The sequence below is a fragment of the Urocampus carinirostris genome, chromosome 20, assembly GCF_059441175.1.
Source record: "Urocampus carinirostris isolate Australia breed hairy pipefish chromosome 20, RoL_Ucar_1.0, whole genome shotgun sequence".
Classification (NCBI taxonomy): domain Eukaryota; kingdom Metazoa; phylum Chordata; class Actinopteri; order Syngnathiformes; family Syngnathidae; genus Urocampus; species Urocampus carinirostris.
Genome location: NC_142368.1, coordinates 8,032,980 through 8,049,704, shown reverse-complemented (window position 1 = coordinate 8,049,704; position 16,725 = coordinate 8,032,980). Strand labels below are relative to the sequence as shown.

At 41.5% G+C, this 16,725-nt stretch overlaps 2 protein-coding genes across 2 annotated transcripts; one reads left to right on the top strand and one right to left on the bottom strand.

Annotated features, from left to right (window-relative positions):
• The first annotated feature begins 1,363 nt into the window (after positions 1 to 1,363).
• On the top strand, positions 1,364 to 9,432 carry slc35b2 (solute carrier family 35 member B2). Its single transcript, XM_088325557.1, has 4 exons — positions 1,364 to 1,602; positions 6,408 to 6,598; positions 7,699 to 7,859; positions 8,376 to 9,432. The coding sequence occupies exons 1-4, from the start codon at positions 1,571 to 1,573 to the stop codon at positions 9,303 to 9,305; spliced, it is 1,314 nt and encodes a 437-aa protein (XP_088181683.1). The 5' UTR covers positions 1,364 to 1,570; the 3' UTR covers positions 9,306 to 9,432.
• Positions 9,433 to 11,456: 2,024 nt separating this feature from the next.
• hsp90ab1 (heat shock protein 90, alpha (cytosolic), class B member 1) lies at positions 11,457 to 15,854 on the bottom strand. Its single transcript, XM_088324837.1, has 12 exons — positions 15,833 to 15,854; positions 14,818 to 14,952; positions 14,546 to 14,752; positions 14,308 to 14,467; positions 14,097 to 14,230; positions 13,700 to 14,011; positions 13,449 to 13,614; positions 13,190 to 13,380; positions 12,977 to 13,124; positions 12,641 to 12,909; positions 12,062 to 12,395; positions 11,457 to 11,991 (listed from the first exon to the last, which is right to left on the bottom strand). Exons 2-12 carry the CDS (start codon positions 14,950 to 14,952, stop codon positions 11,873 to 11,875), a joined length of 2,175 nt encoding a protein of 724 aa, XP_088180963.1. The 5' UTR covers positions 15,833 to 15,854; the 3' UTR covers positions 11,457 to 11,872.
• Positions 15,855 to 16,725: the final 871 nt, after the last annotated feature.

Sequence of the window (16,725 nt, the reverse complement as noted above, 5' to 3'; positions counted from 1 at the left end):
AACCATAAGGTAATAACATTTAGTGCACTGGTCGCTTACCTTTTTTTAACACGAGAACTACTATTTGTTACCAATTAGCGCAAAGGGCACCCAGTTTGATATGCGTTTTTAAAATAATACCTTCTCATGTTAATACAGTGGACCTCGCTACTTCGCGTTTCGACGTTCGCAGGTTCAGAGCTTTGCGGGCCTAAAAAATAATGATAATAAAATAAAATAATTTAAAAAAAAATCTCTATATATTTTTTTTATTTTTTATTTTTAGCATTTTTGAAGGGGCGTCGCTACTTCGTGGTTCCATGTTTGCGGGTTAAGAGCTTTGCAGGTCTAAAAAATAATAATAATAAAAGAAAAGAAAAAAAATATTTATCTATTTAGTTAGTTTTTTTAGGTGCGTCACTACTTCGCAGATTTTCACTTTTCGCGGGTGGTTTTGGTCCCCATTAACCCGGTCTAACAAATAATCTCATCTCATTAGCTGCACCGCTTATCCTCAGTAGGGTCGCGGGGTGCTGGAGCCCATCCCAGCAATCATCGGGCAGTGGGCAGGGGACACCCTGGACTGGTTGCCGACAATCGCAGGGCACACGGGGACAGACAACTCACTCGCTCATTCACACCTAGGGACAATTTGGACCGGCCAATTCACCTGAAATACATGTTTTTGGAATGTGGGAGGAAACCGGAGTGCCCGGAGGAAACCCACGCAAACACGGGGAGAACATACAAACTCCGCACAGGAAGTCTGGAGCTGGATTTGAACCCACGCAGGAGGCACTTGAACTGTGCCGCACATGCGCTAACCACTGCGCCGCCGTGCTGCCCCTAACAAATAATAATAAGGGGGAAAAATATTTTTTTTTTCTTTTTTTTTTTTAAGTTGCGTCGCTACTTCGCGGATTTTCACTTATCGCTGGTGGTTTTTGTCCCCTTAAACCGCGATAACCGAGGACCCACTGTAATATGTTAATACCAGGTTAATTATTGGATGTAGGGTTCAACGGGCTCAGTCAACCACTAAAAAAATCATTTTACTAGAAAATCACAACGACCCAGTAACTGTTGTGCTCTCTATAGACCAGGTCCGCGGGCACTGTCCTTCGGGTGCACCGGGCACCACGAGACCCTTGATTTAGTGATTATTTCATGTAATAACTTTCATTAACATTACATTTAAATCTTTAAACTGTGATTATACTTTTACATTTACATGATAGTTTTACCATTCGTGTGTCTAAAAACAAATTTTAAAAAGAAATGATTCCCGCCTTTGCGCTTGCGCATAACAACATATGACGTGACGCTCCAGCAGCGCCGTAGCAATGACTCCTCCGCGACGACAGGAGGCGCTCGTAAAACGCGGTACTAACAAAAAAAGGGAAACCTTTTCCTGTTCAGGTCAACACATCAGCTTTTCATTACAAGTTGAAGCTAGGTGGCTAAAAGCAGGAATACTCGTGGAAGGGGAAAAAACACGTACCGTCCTCGGTTACACGCGTCTACCCGACGGGTAAGCTTTCATGCTCCGTTTTGACGTTTGAGTGTGTCGGCGTGCGCCGGGTCTCGGACCATGGAGGAGAAAATGGCATCGTTGTCACTGAGGTAAGGGAAATGTTTATTTAAGAAAATAAAAGAACCCGGTTCTGGTGTTATTTTAGCTCAGTTGACGAGCTAAATTTGAATTTCTTTCGACGTTTCATTGAATTTATATTTATTTCTTATTGTCATGTACTAATTTTCACTACTTTCCAATATTAGTTAAAATTATTGTTACAAGACAACCGAGTAACGTATGTTTTACCTCGAAGACGAACGAATCATTTACCATATTTATTTGAAAATCCAATAAAAATAATTGAATGGGCCCGTTGGCGAATAACAACATTTACTTGCAACATTTTTGAGACTGGTACTCAAATTTTAAGTTCCACACAATGGTATAAATCAGGGGTCCCCAACGTGTTGCTCGCGAGCACCAGGTAGCCCCCAAAGTATCCTTAAGTAGCCCACGTACTGGCTCTTCTAATGTCTCACCAGTGCTGGGTCATCGTGAAATTTGATCTCTAGCTGACACGTTTTGTGTTTAACTGAACTTATTTTAACAACCTGATAATAAGATAGACATGACACCATACATGCCAACCTTTTTACATGAAAGGTGGTGTCCTTCTTAATATTCCACTTGCTGACGCCATCTTCTGGCTGTAATCATAATCGCAGCCTCTGTGAATCTCTTATTGTTGCTCGTGCAAGTATGTGAAATTCTTAGAAGCAAGTCAAGTCGTGTTTTTTGTATACCCTTAATCACAAAGAGTCTCAAAGGGCTGCACAGACCAAAGATTATTGCAAACCACAGACTATTATGGGGTTTGGGGTTTTTAAGGGTTATTGATCTATCTTCGTTATTCATTATTATGACACCATCCCCTGATCTAAAACCTAGATGAGGGCAAATAATACATATATTATCAACATAAAATATAGGTTATTCATATGCTATAGAGTAGAAGTGTGTTTTAAGCTTGGATTTAAATATTTCCACTGAGGTAGCATGTCGAATCTCAGGGGGAAGAGCATTCCGCAGCACCGGGGCCCAAATGGAGAATGCTCTCGAACCTGCGGATCTCTTCTTGGCTCTTGGGATCACTAGTAGACCAGCATTTTTAGAGCGAAAGCTCCGGACCGGAACACAGGGGGAAATTAAATCTGAAAGATATGAGGGAGCAAGTCCATGCATTATTGTACTCTAATAGATTCTTCCTTTTTGTCTTCTGGGGGGTTTTGGGTTGGCATTTGAATTTGTACTTTTCTTACTTTCACCATTTTCATCCTAGAATAAAAGAAAACTGCGCATGTGAAATCACTCTCCTCCTAAACACAATCTGCCTCCATAATATTAAAAAACAAACATGTGCTTGTTTGAAACTAGAAGGGGCAATCCTTTACCAAAACAGAAATCTATTGTGATCGTTGGAGCTGTTTACACACGAACAAAGACCTAGTCTTCCTTCAAAAAATTTTTTTTTTGTTATTTAAATTTGAGTAAGCGATGGTTTAAAAAAAAAAATCAGAAGGCATTTTTAGGTGTAGATAAGCGGTAGTCTAACTGGTAATACGGCAGTGTTGGTGAGTATAACATAGTAGTAGCGTGATAACTTAGTTTTAAAATACAATGCAAATTAGCTGTTGGCTTCCCAAAAATTGTTGGGTGACCCCTGCCCTTACCTACTCAAAATATTCCAAAAATTGTTTTAAAGATTTTTTTTTCCCTTCATTTTGAATTCTGGAAATTAACAAAAGAAAACAATACAACGTTTGCCCACAATAAAATTGTATAATACATAATCACGATGCCAAGGCAGAAGGTGAGTTATATCGTAATTAAAATAAGGAAGGAGAGATCTTACAATTACACCCACCTTATGTGAGCATTTTAAGTTGTATTTGACTATATTTTGAACTAGTTGCTGTAAATTGTTGGCTTAATGTTTTAGTGTTTGACTGAGTCTATTTTACCATACTTCCAATAGTTTCAACTATAGGCTTAACTAGCCTGTTTTTGGGGGTGCTCAAGCACCCCCAAATTCAACCCAAGACCTCCCCAAAAAAACAACTTATTTTTCCTTAAGAAGAGATGTGCAGGTTCGAGAGAGTTCTCCATTCAGGCCCTGGTGCTGTGGAATGCTCTGTCCACTGAAATTCGATCTGCAACCTCAGTGTAACTGTTTGAATCTAGGCTGAAAACACACATCTATTCCATAGTTTATAAATGGCCTATATTTCATGTTGACGATATGGGTATTATTTGTTATTGAAAAATCTGTTGTAGCCTGGTCATCCTGGGAGGGGGATTACCTCATTTTGAGGTTTTTGAGTTTTTCCCTTGCCCTCAGGTAGGTTTTAGATCAGGGGATGGTGTCATAATAGTCTGTAGTTTGCAATAATCTGTGGTCTGTGCAGCTCTTTGAGACTCCTTGTGATAAAGGGCTATACACATAAACATGACTTGAGTTAATAAAGGAAAGGATGGGCCTAAAAATAAAGGGAAAAACGCTGGTTAAAATATGAAAAAAAGTAAAACAAACAAAAATGTGAACAAGCCAGCGTCGGAAGTACTCCACTGCCTTGAAAAGGTTCAGTCCATTTGATTCCTTGCACCGCTCCTGCCCCCTCAAAGCTCTGAACCAAAAATCACCCCTGGTTTCACCCTGGTAATAACATAATAATGCAATTGTAATAAGATAATGTTTTATTTTAGAAATGCCGATTAAACTGGTAACATTTTTTGCTAATCAGTGTCTAAGAAGAAGCTCTAAGCTTCAAAAATATTGTGGCTTATGTTATCATCATATCTTCATACACAGCCTGTATTTTCTTTTTTTGAATGAACAAATGAAAACTTTATTTCGAACATCAAAATAAAAACAGGACAAAAAACATGAGTCAACAACAAAATAATATTACATAACATGTTCGAAAAGGGGTAGTCAGAATCAGATTTCATAATTTTCTTTTGGTAACAAAATGGACCAAGGCTGCAGCTTGCTGTGCACAGCATTCCTGAACCGCTTGTCCAGGTCTTGGTGCAGTGGGCCCCTAGCAGTCCAGGCCACAGCCCAGTGGCGCACAAAGAGGCTCTCTGTGAGAGGGCCAAATTGGATCCGACCCCTCTGCCACCGAAGCATCGGAGCACACCTTTTTCATTCATGTGCGGCGAGCCAGGGTGGCATTTTGGATGTGCTTGACTCATCTGAGTCACTTGATTTGAGCAAAAATGTTTTTTATTGAAATATGTGGGTTTTTTCATTGGAAAATTAAACAAACGTGGTTTCAGTTATCACGTTATTCAGACTCATACGTTTCCCCAAAAAACAAATGTAAGAAAACGTCGGTTAAATGGTTAGGGAAACACTCAGCTTCTCGTTCTATTTCCTTTTGTTGGCTTCTGTTATTTTTTCGGGTTTATCAGATGGCTTGTGATTGTGAAAACAAGTTCCTTGCCTGTGTTTACCAATTTGTTTATAACAATAGTCGATGGAATCCACAGTACTCTGCGAACTCTAAAATACATTTAGGAGAACGAATGACCCAAAACTAATCCAATACTTGGATCAATTTTAGCCAATTTTCAGTTGTATTTAAAGCATGGAATGACCAAATTAAATCAATTTAACCCTATATATGCGGTGGGGTTCCAAATTGTGCAAAACTACCGCATTTCAGGGTTTTTAAACAAGATGACTTAATTTTTTGCTTTTGAATGTTTTTGAAAATAAACAATTTTTCAAGTTTATTTAATGTATTTTAAAACATTTGGGTCAACTTTCTTGGTTGTTGTTTTATAGCATAAATGGTAAATGGTCTGCATTTCTAGAACGCTTTTCAAGTCAATGAAGACCTCCCAAAGCGCTTTAAAATGTGCTTCACACTTACCCATTCACACACACTCACACACCAATAGGGAGTCAGCTGTGCAGCCTACCTGCTTATTGGGGGCATTAGGGATTCAGTGTTTTGCCCAAGGACACTTTGACATATAACACGGAGGAGCCGGGAATACTTTTAAATTGTACTTGTTTGAATGATATTCATCCAGTTTAATTTGCGGTTCTAAATGAAGTCATCAATTTTGAGTTGTGTATTTTAGAACATACCTATATTTTTTAAAACAAGCTAATTGTTTTGATTTTCACTGAAAAGTCTAGTGTTGTTGTAAAAATCAACTGATTTCTTTTTTTTTTTAAAGTATACTGTATATTTTATGTAAACGTCCCTAAATTAATACCCAAAGTGCACAAACAAAATTACCTTTTTAAAAAAAAAAAAATAAACCCAAACCCTGTTATGTACTTGACTGACTTTTGGCCTTTTAAACTAAATAATTATTTGGGGCAGTTGTTCCGAAGGAAACTAATAAGTTTTGTTCTTTGAAATATAATCCAAATACTTGGGTTGGTTTCAACAAAATTATGGTAAATGGCAATCGATCTGCATTTATATAGCGCTTTTCAAGTCAATGAAGACCTCCCAAAGCGCTTTACAATGTGCTTCACACTTACCCATTCACGCACACCAATTGCAGCCATGCAAGGTGCCGACCTGCTTATTGGGGGCATGAGGGATTCAGTGTCTTGCCCAAGGGATTAATCTTTTGTACTGTTTGGAACAAAATGATTGAAGGAATAATTTCAATTTTGTTGTTGTGGAGTTGGTCTGTACATTGCAGGCCATTGCAACCCGTGTCAACACATCTGATGGACCCCAAACTTTTTTTAACCATTTTTGTTGTTGATTTTTGCTTTTCACTTGACAGCCATACTTAACTTGAAATATGTCATTTCATCGAAGTGTAACAGCTATAGAAAAGTTAAATAATGTATTGAACATACTGTGTGATTGTCTGACAGGGTTTGCCCCACCCTGGCATTGCTTCTTATGCCGGCGGCGGTGGTGGCGCAAGAAGAATCTCCCTTGCTGGATGGTTGGCGTGACGTGTGGCTGTTTCGCTTTCTGGTCAATGTTCTGGGATATGCTACAATCATCGTCCCCGGCTACCTCCTCATTCGCTATTTTAAGCGAACCAACTACCTTGACTCAGGTGTGGGCCCTAGGGCCGCATGATTTTAGAAAAAAACCTCATCGTGATTTTTCAGACTGGTATTGCAGTTTCGTCTCAATTTTCGATTTTAAAAGGAGTGAATTTTTTGTGCTAATTTTGTTTTGTTTCGGGTACTTAATCATAGTGTTATGCATAAACCTTAAGAAAAGGGCGCCGTCGTCGTGGGAGCTTTGTAACGGTTGCTGTCTGGTGACCATTATTTAATTTTTGATTCCTCAATTCATATAAGTACCTAGTGGGTACTACCTCGAGATGACGTCATTACCGACTGAGGGTATAAGACTGTAACAAAATAACTAACGATCTACAAATAAAAACAGAATACAAAATTGTAGCTGAACAATTGGTCTTTATTGTCATTATGCAAAAAAGTAAGACAAAATTGGAGGGTTTCTCCTTTTAAAATAAGAAAGCAATTTAAAAAGCGGCTGGCTAGCTGCACGCTAGCACCGGTAACCGCTACTTCAGCAAGGTCTCCGCAATGATTAAGAGACTCACAAATGTAGCGATTTTCCACATTTTGTAGCACTAGGTCGTCCAATTCATAGGTAATGGATCTGGCGCTGGTGAATAGCCAGGTTTGGCAAGGGTGGCTTGTGAGAGTTGTTAGTTTACCGTAACAGTAGGCCAGATGTGGAGCCTGGCTATTGCTTTCCCTCCTGACGATTTCCGGACGTGATATTAATCCACAGAGCAGCCGCTGGTGATCATCAGTTCTTCTTTACTCAGCCCGATTTTAATTGAATTTCTTTTAAATATCACGAGCTGCTAAAGCTAGCATCTGTTGCTTTGCGCCGCCGTTTGTTTGCCTCTGAATGCCCGGTGTAATGTAAAGCCAAACTCTGACAATTGTGGTTGGCAAAACACTCCATCACTTAGGTAAAAAAAAGCACAAACATGGAACAACACAAATCCATGAAAAAATGCAGTGTCTTGCGGTTACACAATCACACTACATCAATTAACAATATAGATTCGATTTCAGTTGATTATGCAGCGCATGTGGGCCCTACGTCCGGTTGCCGCACCCGCTTCCAGCTTTAGACCGATGTCTTATTCTGTTGTGAATTACTTTTCAGGAAGCGGCCTATTCTATCCGGTGGTGAAGGCATGCGTGTTTGGGACGGAGTCCAAGACGAGTTTGCTCGACGACTCGACGGGCGTGTCCAGGAACGAAGGGGATTCGGGCTCGACACTACGACAGGCTGTCAACTTGATTTTTTGTGCTGCAGGACTTCAGGTGAGGATCCGCCTGTTAAATACACACCACGTGTTAAGTAGGATTAAAAATGAGCCAATGGGGGTCCTTTTATGATCTTGGAATCCTTGTTCTTTTATTTGCACAGTTACAAGGAGGATTGTTTCATGTTTGTTTTAGCTAAGTTAAGTGGTGGTGTAAAATGAACTACTCTGGCAGCAGAACCATAAAACTAGGACCGATTATTATAAAGGACAGTTATGTATTTTCTGTCCAAAAACATTTTCACTTGAGTTGTTGTTGATTTTACTAGTCCTCCAAGAAAGCAGTCGATCATTCCGATACATTTGCTTTTATTGTGGAAAATGTGTAATTTTTGCGGACCAAACTTAAGTCACTCCGTCGCACCCTTCTCATTAGGAATCTCTATTCCAGTCTCATCACAAGTGTACTTCCTTCAGAAACTTCTCGCGTGAACACGAGGATTCAGAGCGATAAGATGGATTTGAAGCATTGCCCCCTCACCCTGGCTTCACTGTGCTGTTTTGTCCACAACAGGCGTCCTACTTGACCTGGGGGGTCTTGCAGGAGCGGGTGATGACCCGCTCTTACGGCGCCTCCACCCCAGAGGAAGAGGGAGAGCGCTTCACTGACTCTCAGTTCCTGGTCTTCATGAACCGGATCCTGGCGCTGAGCGTGTCGGGCCTTTGGTGCCTGCTTTTTAAGCAGCCCCGCCACGGCACTCCCATGTACAAGTACTCCTTCGCCTCGCTATCCAATGTGATGAGCAGCTGGTGCCAATACGAGGCCCTCAAGTACATCAGCTTTCCCACCCAGGTGCTTGCCAAGGCTTCAAAAGTCATCCCGGTCATGCTGATGGGCCGAGTGGTCTCGCAGAAGAGCTACGAATACTGGGAGTACCTGACGGCGGCCCTCATCTCGCTCGGCGTTAGTATGTTCCTGCTGAGCAGCGCCGACGAGGGCAAACGCCCGTCTACCGTCACCACCTTCAGCGGCGTGCTTATACTGGGTGGCTACGTGGCCTTTGACAGCTTCACCTCCAACTGGCAGGATCACCTCTTCAAACACAAGATGTCCTCGGTGCAAATGATGTTCGGGGTTAACCTGTTCTCGTGCCTGTTCACGGTGGGCTCGCTGCTGGAGCAGGGCGCCCTCTTCGACTCGCTGGCCTTCATGGGGCGCCGTCCCGAGTTCGCCGTTCACGCCCTGTTGCTGTCCGTGTGCTCGGCGCTAGGCCAGCTCTTCATCTTTGCCACCATCAGCCGCTTCGGCGCTGCCGTTTTTACCATTATTATGACTCTGCGGCAGGCCATCGCCATTCTACTTTCCTGCTTCTTGTACGGCCATGCCGTCACGCCAATAGGGGCTGCCGGAGTGGGTGTGGTCTTCCTGGCGCTCTTTTTAAGGGTGTACGCCCGCAGCCGGGTCAAGGCAGGCCGGCGGCAGGCAGCACCTCAGAAAGTGTAGCTTTTGTTCCGAACTGAAAACTCAGACCACGTTTATTCCATGGTCTCCGTTTTAATTTTATTTTTCAAAACGCTCGCGTCTGTCGTTTTTGTCTTTTATGTACTAAAAGGGATTTTTATTTTATCTTTATTTGTGCCTCCAAACAGTTCATCAAGCGGTCTCTGAAGTGTTACTTTATAAAAAAATATATCATCTTTTGAATTAAACTTTGCGACAAACCAAAAAGCACTCTTACATGGATGTATTGATAATAATCTCCCGAATCGATGTTGTTTCATAAGAGTTCAATATGATTCAATTCAGTTTTTAACCTATTCTATTAAATGTGGGGTGTGTGGTTTGAGGTATTTTAAAAAGGTCAAAGTAGAATATTATGTTTTAACAATGCCCAACTGAGTTCAAAGAGTCTTTATAATTGTAACTTGTTTGAAATATTGTCCAAACGGCATTCCCCAACTTCAAAAAGGAGTTTATTTGTGTATGTCTAAGAAATGCACGTACTCATATTCTGACTGAGGCTGCGATCATGACTTTAAGCCACGCGATGGCAGCAGAGAGGAACACATTTTCAATTTTCGGAAACAGGTAAAAACCAAAATGCAGGTTTGGTGGCTACTGTCAACAATAGCATTGTTTTATGTTCATGTCTAGTACACAGAAAAATCTAATTAAATCAAATGTAGGTATCCAAACTATGGCTGGAGGGTTCAACTACCCCCAGCAAAATGTTTTTCAGGGGCCTCCGTCCTATACTAACAAATTATTTTTATACACTGTAAATCTTTCATACATTATATAATGTGTGTAAATAACATATTTAAACAAAACAGGACGTGCTTGTTAAAGGACCATTAAAAAAAGTGATTGTAAGTGGCCCCGAGGAGGACTTTTGGATAGGACCTTTTTTTGTTACATGCTAGTTTCATAAGGAAAATCCAGGCCGTGAAGATGCGATGCTAGAGGAAACTTCTAGGCGTGAGCTATATAGCTCATGTGACAGACGAAACGATGCACACTGTCGTCAGAGGGTCCATTGAACCCTACAGAGAACGGTTGTCCACTGATTACAGACAAAAACTGCGGTTGTATGTTTTTATACTAGATCATCCAGACTGGCCAAGATAATTCTCCAGGGCACAGTCCAAGGGGGCAGGAAGAGAAGACCGAAAAAGATCTGAACCGGTTAATAGATCAGGAACCGTCAGCAGTGGATTAAGCTGTCCAGAGTTGCATCTGCAGTGTTGCCCCAATGACCCAGGCGGTTAAAAGTAAATCAAATTTCATTAAAATAAATAAAATACATAGTTTGAAAATTTCAGAATTTTCTTTGAAATAGCCTTAAAAACTGATGGCTCAGGAGGCAGAGCGCTCATCTTGGGATCATGAGATCGCAGTTCAAATCCCAGCTCCTCCGCATTACATGTCAAATCGTTTTTTGGGGGTAAAACACTGGACCCCTAATACCCCCAATGAGCAAGTTATCACCTTACATGGCTGCACGGCCGCTATTGGGAAATGTGAAGCACACTTTGGGAAGTCTTTACTTGAAAAGCACTATATGAATGCGGATTATTTCATTTTGACCGACAACCCTAAAATATGAAGGGCCAATTATAATTCGTACGACAACTAGTTGCTCTCCATTCAGAATTTCCTATTTACATTTAAAGAATTATTTAAACGCTTTGCAAATTGAGTGCTTACACATGAGTCTTAGTTAAGTCAGTTTAATCACTAAAATGAAAGCCATCATTTTGTGTAATCAGAGTTTGTGGTTAGTGTGGTTTTGGGCCAAGTATTGTTGAAACCAATTACAGACACCTTTGCCATTCCAGAAAGACAAGACTACCTCAAAAAAGGTGCAACCCCCATGTTTAAATAACCTCATTAGTGTGTCGAGAAGTGTCTCCACATTGTCAATTGAGGTAAATCCAAGTGCCATTTATAAATGGGTATACCATCTACTTTTGCTGCATAAGGCAATTATTATTAGTATTCATTGTAATGCAATATTAGGATTATTGCTGATATTCTCCAACAATATATTAAGCCGCTTTACAATATACAGTACATGTGTATCCAGCTTTAATTTCTCTTCAAACTTAACTCAACATACCCACCTAGTGGTTAAAATAATGAGTTAGACGGAGATCACTTCAGTATTGCATCTTTATTTTCTGCAAAACAAATCTTTAATACAGACAAGCCTGGACTCAGGCAAAGGAATCTTAAGTCAGTCCTCTTTACTCCATGCAGCGTGCAGTGTTGACACTCACCTATCTTCAACAGAGCAGATAATGGAATGTACCATTCCCATGTTCACTCCCGCGTCTAAAACTCAGTGCAACAGGGTACTCGATATAACATTGTGCCATCACCCACTTTTTACAGCAAAATAACCCAAAATGTTTCTTAAAAGGAGGGTATTTTAGATAACAGCTCTACAACAAGAGCAACACTGGTCCACCAAACATGAATGACAAGTTTTTAAAGTTACTGCAGTTTAAAGGAGGAATAGAAACGTGAGACCGAGTGAATAGAAATCTAAAAGCGGTGGTGGCAGTGTTTTAATCGACCTCTTCCATTCGTGAAGCATCCTCCTCGCCGTCACCTTCTAGCGGAGGAATCTCATCCGGGGCTGCTGTAGAAGTGGCCTCTTCTGTTGTAGCTTCGTCATCTTCAATACCTGAGAAAAAAAAAAAAAGATAAGTGCATGTCTTAAATATTAAGTGAGCTGCTCAATCTAGTCTTCTTACCAAGACCAAGTTTGATCATTCTGTAGATGCGGTTGGAGTGGGTTTGTGGGTCATCCAGAGAGAAGCCAGAGGACAGCAAGGCAGTCTCAAACAGCAGGATGACCAAGTCCTTGACGGCTTTGTCATTCTTGTCCGCCCCGGCCTTCTGCCGCAGGGTTTCTACGATTGGGTGCTCGGGGTTGATTTCCAGATGTTTTTTGGCCATCATGTAACCCATGGTGGAATTATCCCTGAGGGCCTGGGCTTTCATGATCCTCTCCATGTTGGCCGTCCAGCCGTACGTGCTCGTCACAATGCAGCAGGGGGATGACACCAGTCGGTTGGAAACAGTCACCTGTGTGGCGGGGAGAAAGAAAATCACGGCACTTCAGGCATGCAGTTTCTCAAACACTGGGAATGTTAACATGCAAATAAATCAATTCAAAACCACAATTGTTCAATACAGGTGACAGCAAGTAGCATTCATTAGTTAGCGATGTCATAAACTTGACTCACCAGAAAACGTTCAACTAGGCACCTGTTTTAAACAAAACAAGTTGGAGCAAGTTTGATTGCTTCAGCACCTTTGTTGCTTCATACCTTTTCCACTTTTTTGTCCAAGATCTCCTTCATAAGCTTGCAGAGGTTCTCAAACTTGGCCTTGTCCTCCTCCATTTTCTTTTTCTCCTCTTCGTCTTCAGGCAGTTCCAAGCCCTCCTTTGTGACGGAGACCAGGGTCTTGCCATCGAACTCCTTCAGCTGCTGCACGCAGTACTCGTCGATTGGCTCAGTCATATAAAGAACCTCAAAACCACGTTTGCGGACACGCTCCACGAAAGCAGAGTTTGCAACCTGGTCCTTGCTTTCACCTTGAGTAAAAATGGATAATTAATACAACTTCCCTCAAAAATGCCCCTGAGAAATGCCAAGACTGACCAGTGATGTAGTAGATGGATTTCTGGTTCTCTTTCATGCGGGTGAGGTATTCTGTGAGGGAGGTAGTCTCATCTCCCGATTGTGAGCTGTGGTAGCGGAGCAATTCTGAAAGTTTCTTGCGATTTTGTGAATCTTCATGGATACCAAGCTAAAAAAAAAAAAAATTCACAAATGAAAACATTGATGGGTAGGGGGTTTTGCTTGTATTCTTACCTTCATGTTCTTTGAGAACCCTTCATAGAACTTCTTGTAGTTCTCCTTGTCCTCAGCCAGCTCAGCAAAAAGCTCCAGGCACTTCTTAACAATATTCTTGCGGATGACCTTTAGGATCTTGCTTTGCTGCAGCATCTCTCTGGAGATGTTAAGGGGAAGGTCCTCAGAGTCCACCACACCGCGGACAAAGTCTAGAGAAAACACCAAGTCAGACCTTTATTAATCCCAAAACCAAGACGACCCAAGGGGGCAAACTTACTGAGGTACTCTGGGATGAGCTCTTCACAGTTGTCCATGATGAAAACTCTTCTGACATATAGTTTGATATTGTTCTTCTTTTTCTTGTTTTCAAAGAGGTCGAAGGGTGCGCGGCGAGGGATGAAGAGCAAGGCCCGGAACTCAAGCTGGCCCTCCACAGAGAAGTGCTGCAAGGAAAGAATAAGGAAGGTTTGATCTCCAAATCTGTAGTAAGGCAATCCAGAATGAACTCCCAGCACGTTGAATTTTTACCTTCACTGCAAGGTGATCCTCCCAGTCATTTGTCAAACTCTTGTAGAACTCCCCATACTCGTCGTTTGTGATGTCATCAGGGTTCCTGGTCCAGATGGGCTTGGTCTTGTTGAGCTCCTCCTGGTCAATGTACTTCTCCTTGATCTTCTTTTTCTTCTTCTTGTCCTTATCTTTGCCCTCATCTTCTTCGTCCTCTTCCACATCTTCAATCTTTGGCATGTCCTCTCCTTCCTCCTTCTCCTCAGCCTTGTCCTCTGCCTTCTCCTCCTCAGCCTCATCATCGCTGATCTCCTTGTCGCGCTCCTTCTCCACCTGCATCAGTTCAGTTTTGTTTCACTCACCCAATACTATTGACGGCAAAATGATGTTAAGTTTTTTATTTTATTTTTAAACTCACAAAGAGGGTGATGGGGTAGCCAATGAACTGAGAGTGCTTCTTCACAATTTCCTTGACCCTCTTCTCTTCGATGTACTCCTTCTGATCTTCCTTAAGGTGCAGAATGATCTTTGTTCCTCGGCCAATTGGCTCACCTTTAGAGTTTACAAAACCATGAGTCATTCATCAACAGGTCACTAAATTTATGTAATCTGTAGTCAAAAAGGCTTGCCGTTGTCAACGGCGACAGTGAAGGAGCCGCCGGCAGAGGATTCCCAGGCATACTGCTCATCATCATTGTGTTTGGTGATGACTACAACTCTCTCAGCAACAAGGTAGGCGGAGTAGAAACCCACACCAAATTGTCCAATCATGGAGATGTCAGCTCCAGCCTGGAAGACAAATTGAACACTTTGATGAGAAAAAAGCTTTTTGTGGTCCGAGATGTCAATACGCTTCTAAAGGCATACCTGCAGGGCCTCCATGAAGGCCTTAGTGCCAGACTTGGCAATGGTTCCCAAGTTGTTGATCAGGTCGGCCTTGGTCATGCCAATGCCAGTGTCGATAATGGTGAGTGTGCGGTCGACTTGGTTTGGAATGATGTCAATTTTTAGATCCTTGCCGCTGTCCAGCTTGGTCGGGTCCGTCAAGCTTTCGTAGCGAATTTTGTCCAGAGCCTGACAAACAGTCAGCATTAGTCAAGGAAATAATACAACCCTGAACTTGTTCAAAGCAAACTCACATCAGAGGCATTGGAGATCAACTCCCTGAGAAAGATCTCCTTGTTGGAATAGAAGGTGTTGATAATTAGGGACATCAACTGAGCGATCTCTGCCTGGAAGGCAAAGGTCTCAGTTTCTTGCATTTCTTCAGGCATCTGCACAAAGAAATAATTCGTTACTCCACAAGCTCGTTCTCAACTGACATTGAATACATCCTGACAAAAAAAAAATGTTATACAATCCACTTAAGTCAGCCGCCTTTTTAACTGCGGCAGATGGCGGAAGTGAAGTAGCCCTCAATCAACATGGCGTCGACAGACAATGGCTCCCAGCAAGCACGTGCTCACAGCATAGGCATTAAAATATCAAATAAACGAACCAGAAAACACTCGAATATGCAATTACGTTACAAAGCCGACTGCCTTATATGGATGAAAACGTCATTAAGTAAGCTTTGCCATACGCAGCACCGCAAATATGCCATTCATACGCCTTATTTGTCGTTTCCGTGAAAACGCGTCGCAGCAGTCTGTGAATAAGACCGAATAGCAGAATTTGAAATGGGTTTAATGTAACAAATTGACAACTGCCATCAATGATGAATCTGAAAATTAACGTGATTATTTTGACGTGTGAAAATGAGCATTGTGTGACATTTGGACTGATACATATTCGATCGCAATCCCTCCACTTTGCATGAATCTATACTCGATTTTGACCATATTTGTAGCCAATGCCGCACCAAAATGTAAGTGTGTGTGGGAGGGGGTGGGGGAGAATCGGTAAATATCGACCACCATTTCCAGCACCACACCTGCTTTATGCAACCAAAATGCGATCAAACGCCTCAGTGGGAATTAGCATCCAACACGACGATGCCTAATTACGTTCCAGACAGCAATAATATTCTACACACAATTAATACATTTTATAACATTAATCCTTAGCAGAAGAAACAACTGGCATGACAGTGGCATAAAATATCACACACAAAAAAAAACATTCTACCAGATTAAATGTAATTAGTTTACAAACCTTTGTTGTGTTGGTTTTTCTTGAATAAAATGCAAAAACAAGTAATTAATCCCCTCTGCTCTCTGTTTGCAGGGAATAGGAAAGGGTCTTTCACGCTAGTGACCGGACTCTTTATACACATGCATTTAATATCCATCCGCGGTGCGCTGGGTTGCATTCGTACAAAGTGTCTTTCTTATGTGTGTGCTTTATACTGCAGATCAAAGTCGGATTAAAGAGATCGCGTAATTCTATGTGCGTACATATATATGGAATATTCTCGAAATATGTATGTTTACGTTTAACCACTGACTTAATATTGGGTCACATACATCTGCTTGATGTGCATTTTATTTGTATAAAAAATAAAGCAGTTTTGAAATGATATTTTCACAAAACAAGAGAAAATACATTTATAGCATGCAGTTTATTACGTATTCCAATCCCACGCGTTGAATGTGTTACCGCCATCTAGCGGCAACACGGATGACGCACCTTTCGACAGTCGTTTACTAGTTCTTTGTACATTTCGGCCTACACATTCGAAATAAAGCATGTTGAATGTCGAAATATATATACTTCAATAAAATCCTAATGGGAGTCGATAACATCGCAATGCATCAGAAAAAAACGGAGGTTCTATTTATATAAGCGCAAGGATACAAGAATTGAAGAGGGTGCGCTTCGTTCCTTCTAGCACTTTCTAGAAGGAAAAAAAAAAACTCCCGCCTGTGGTGACGTCACGCGACTGTCAACTGCAGCTTTCGCTACACTGCTGCCGCATATCGAACACCATGACAACCTTTTCGTGGCATTGAAGTAGAAACTGCGGGTTTTATTGAGCGAATTATTCTCACTGTTTTGCAATCGTGACGACAATAGGGAAAGGGGTTATTCTATGATTTTGTATTGAG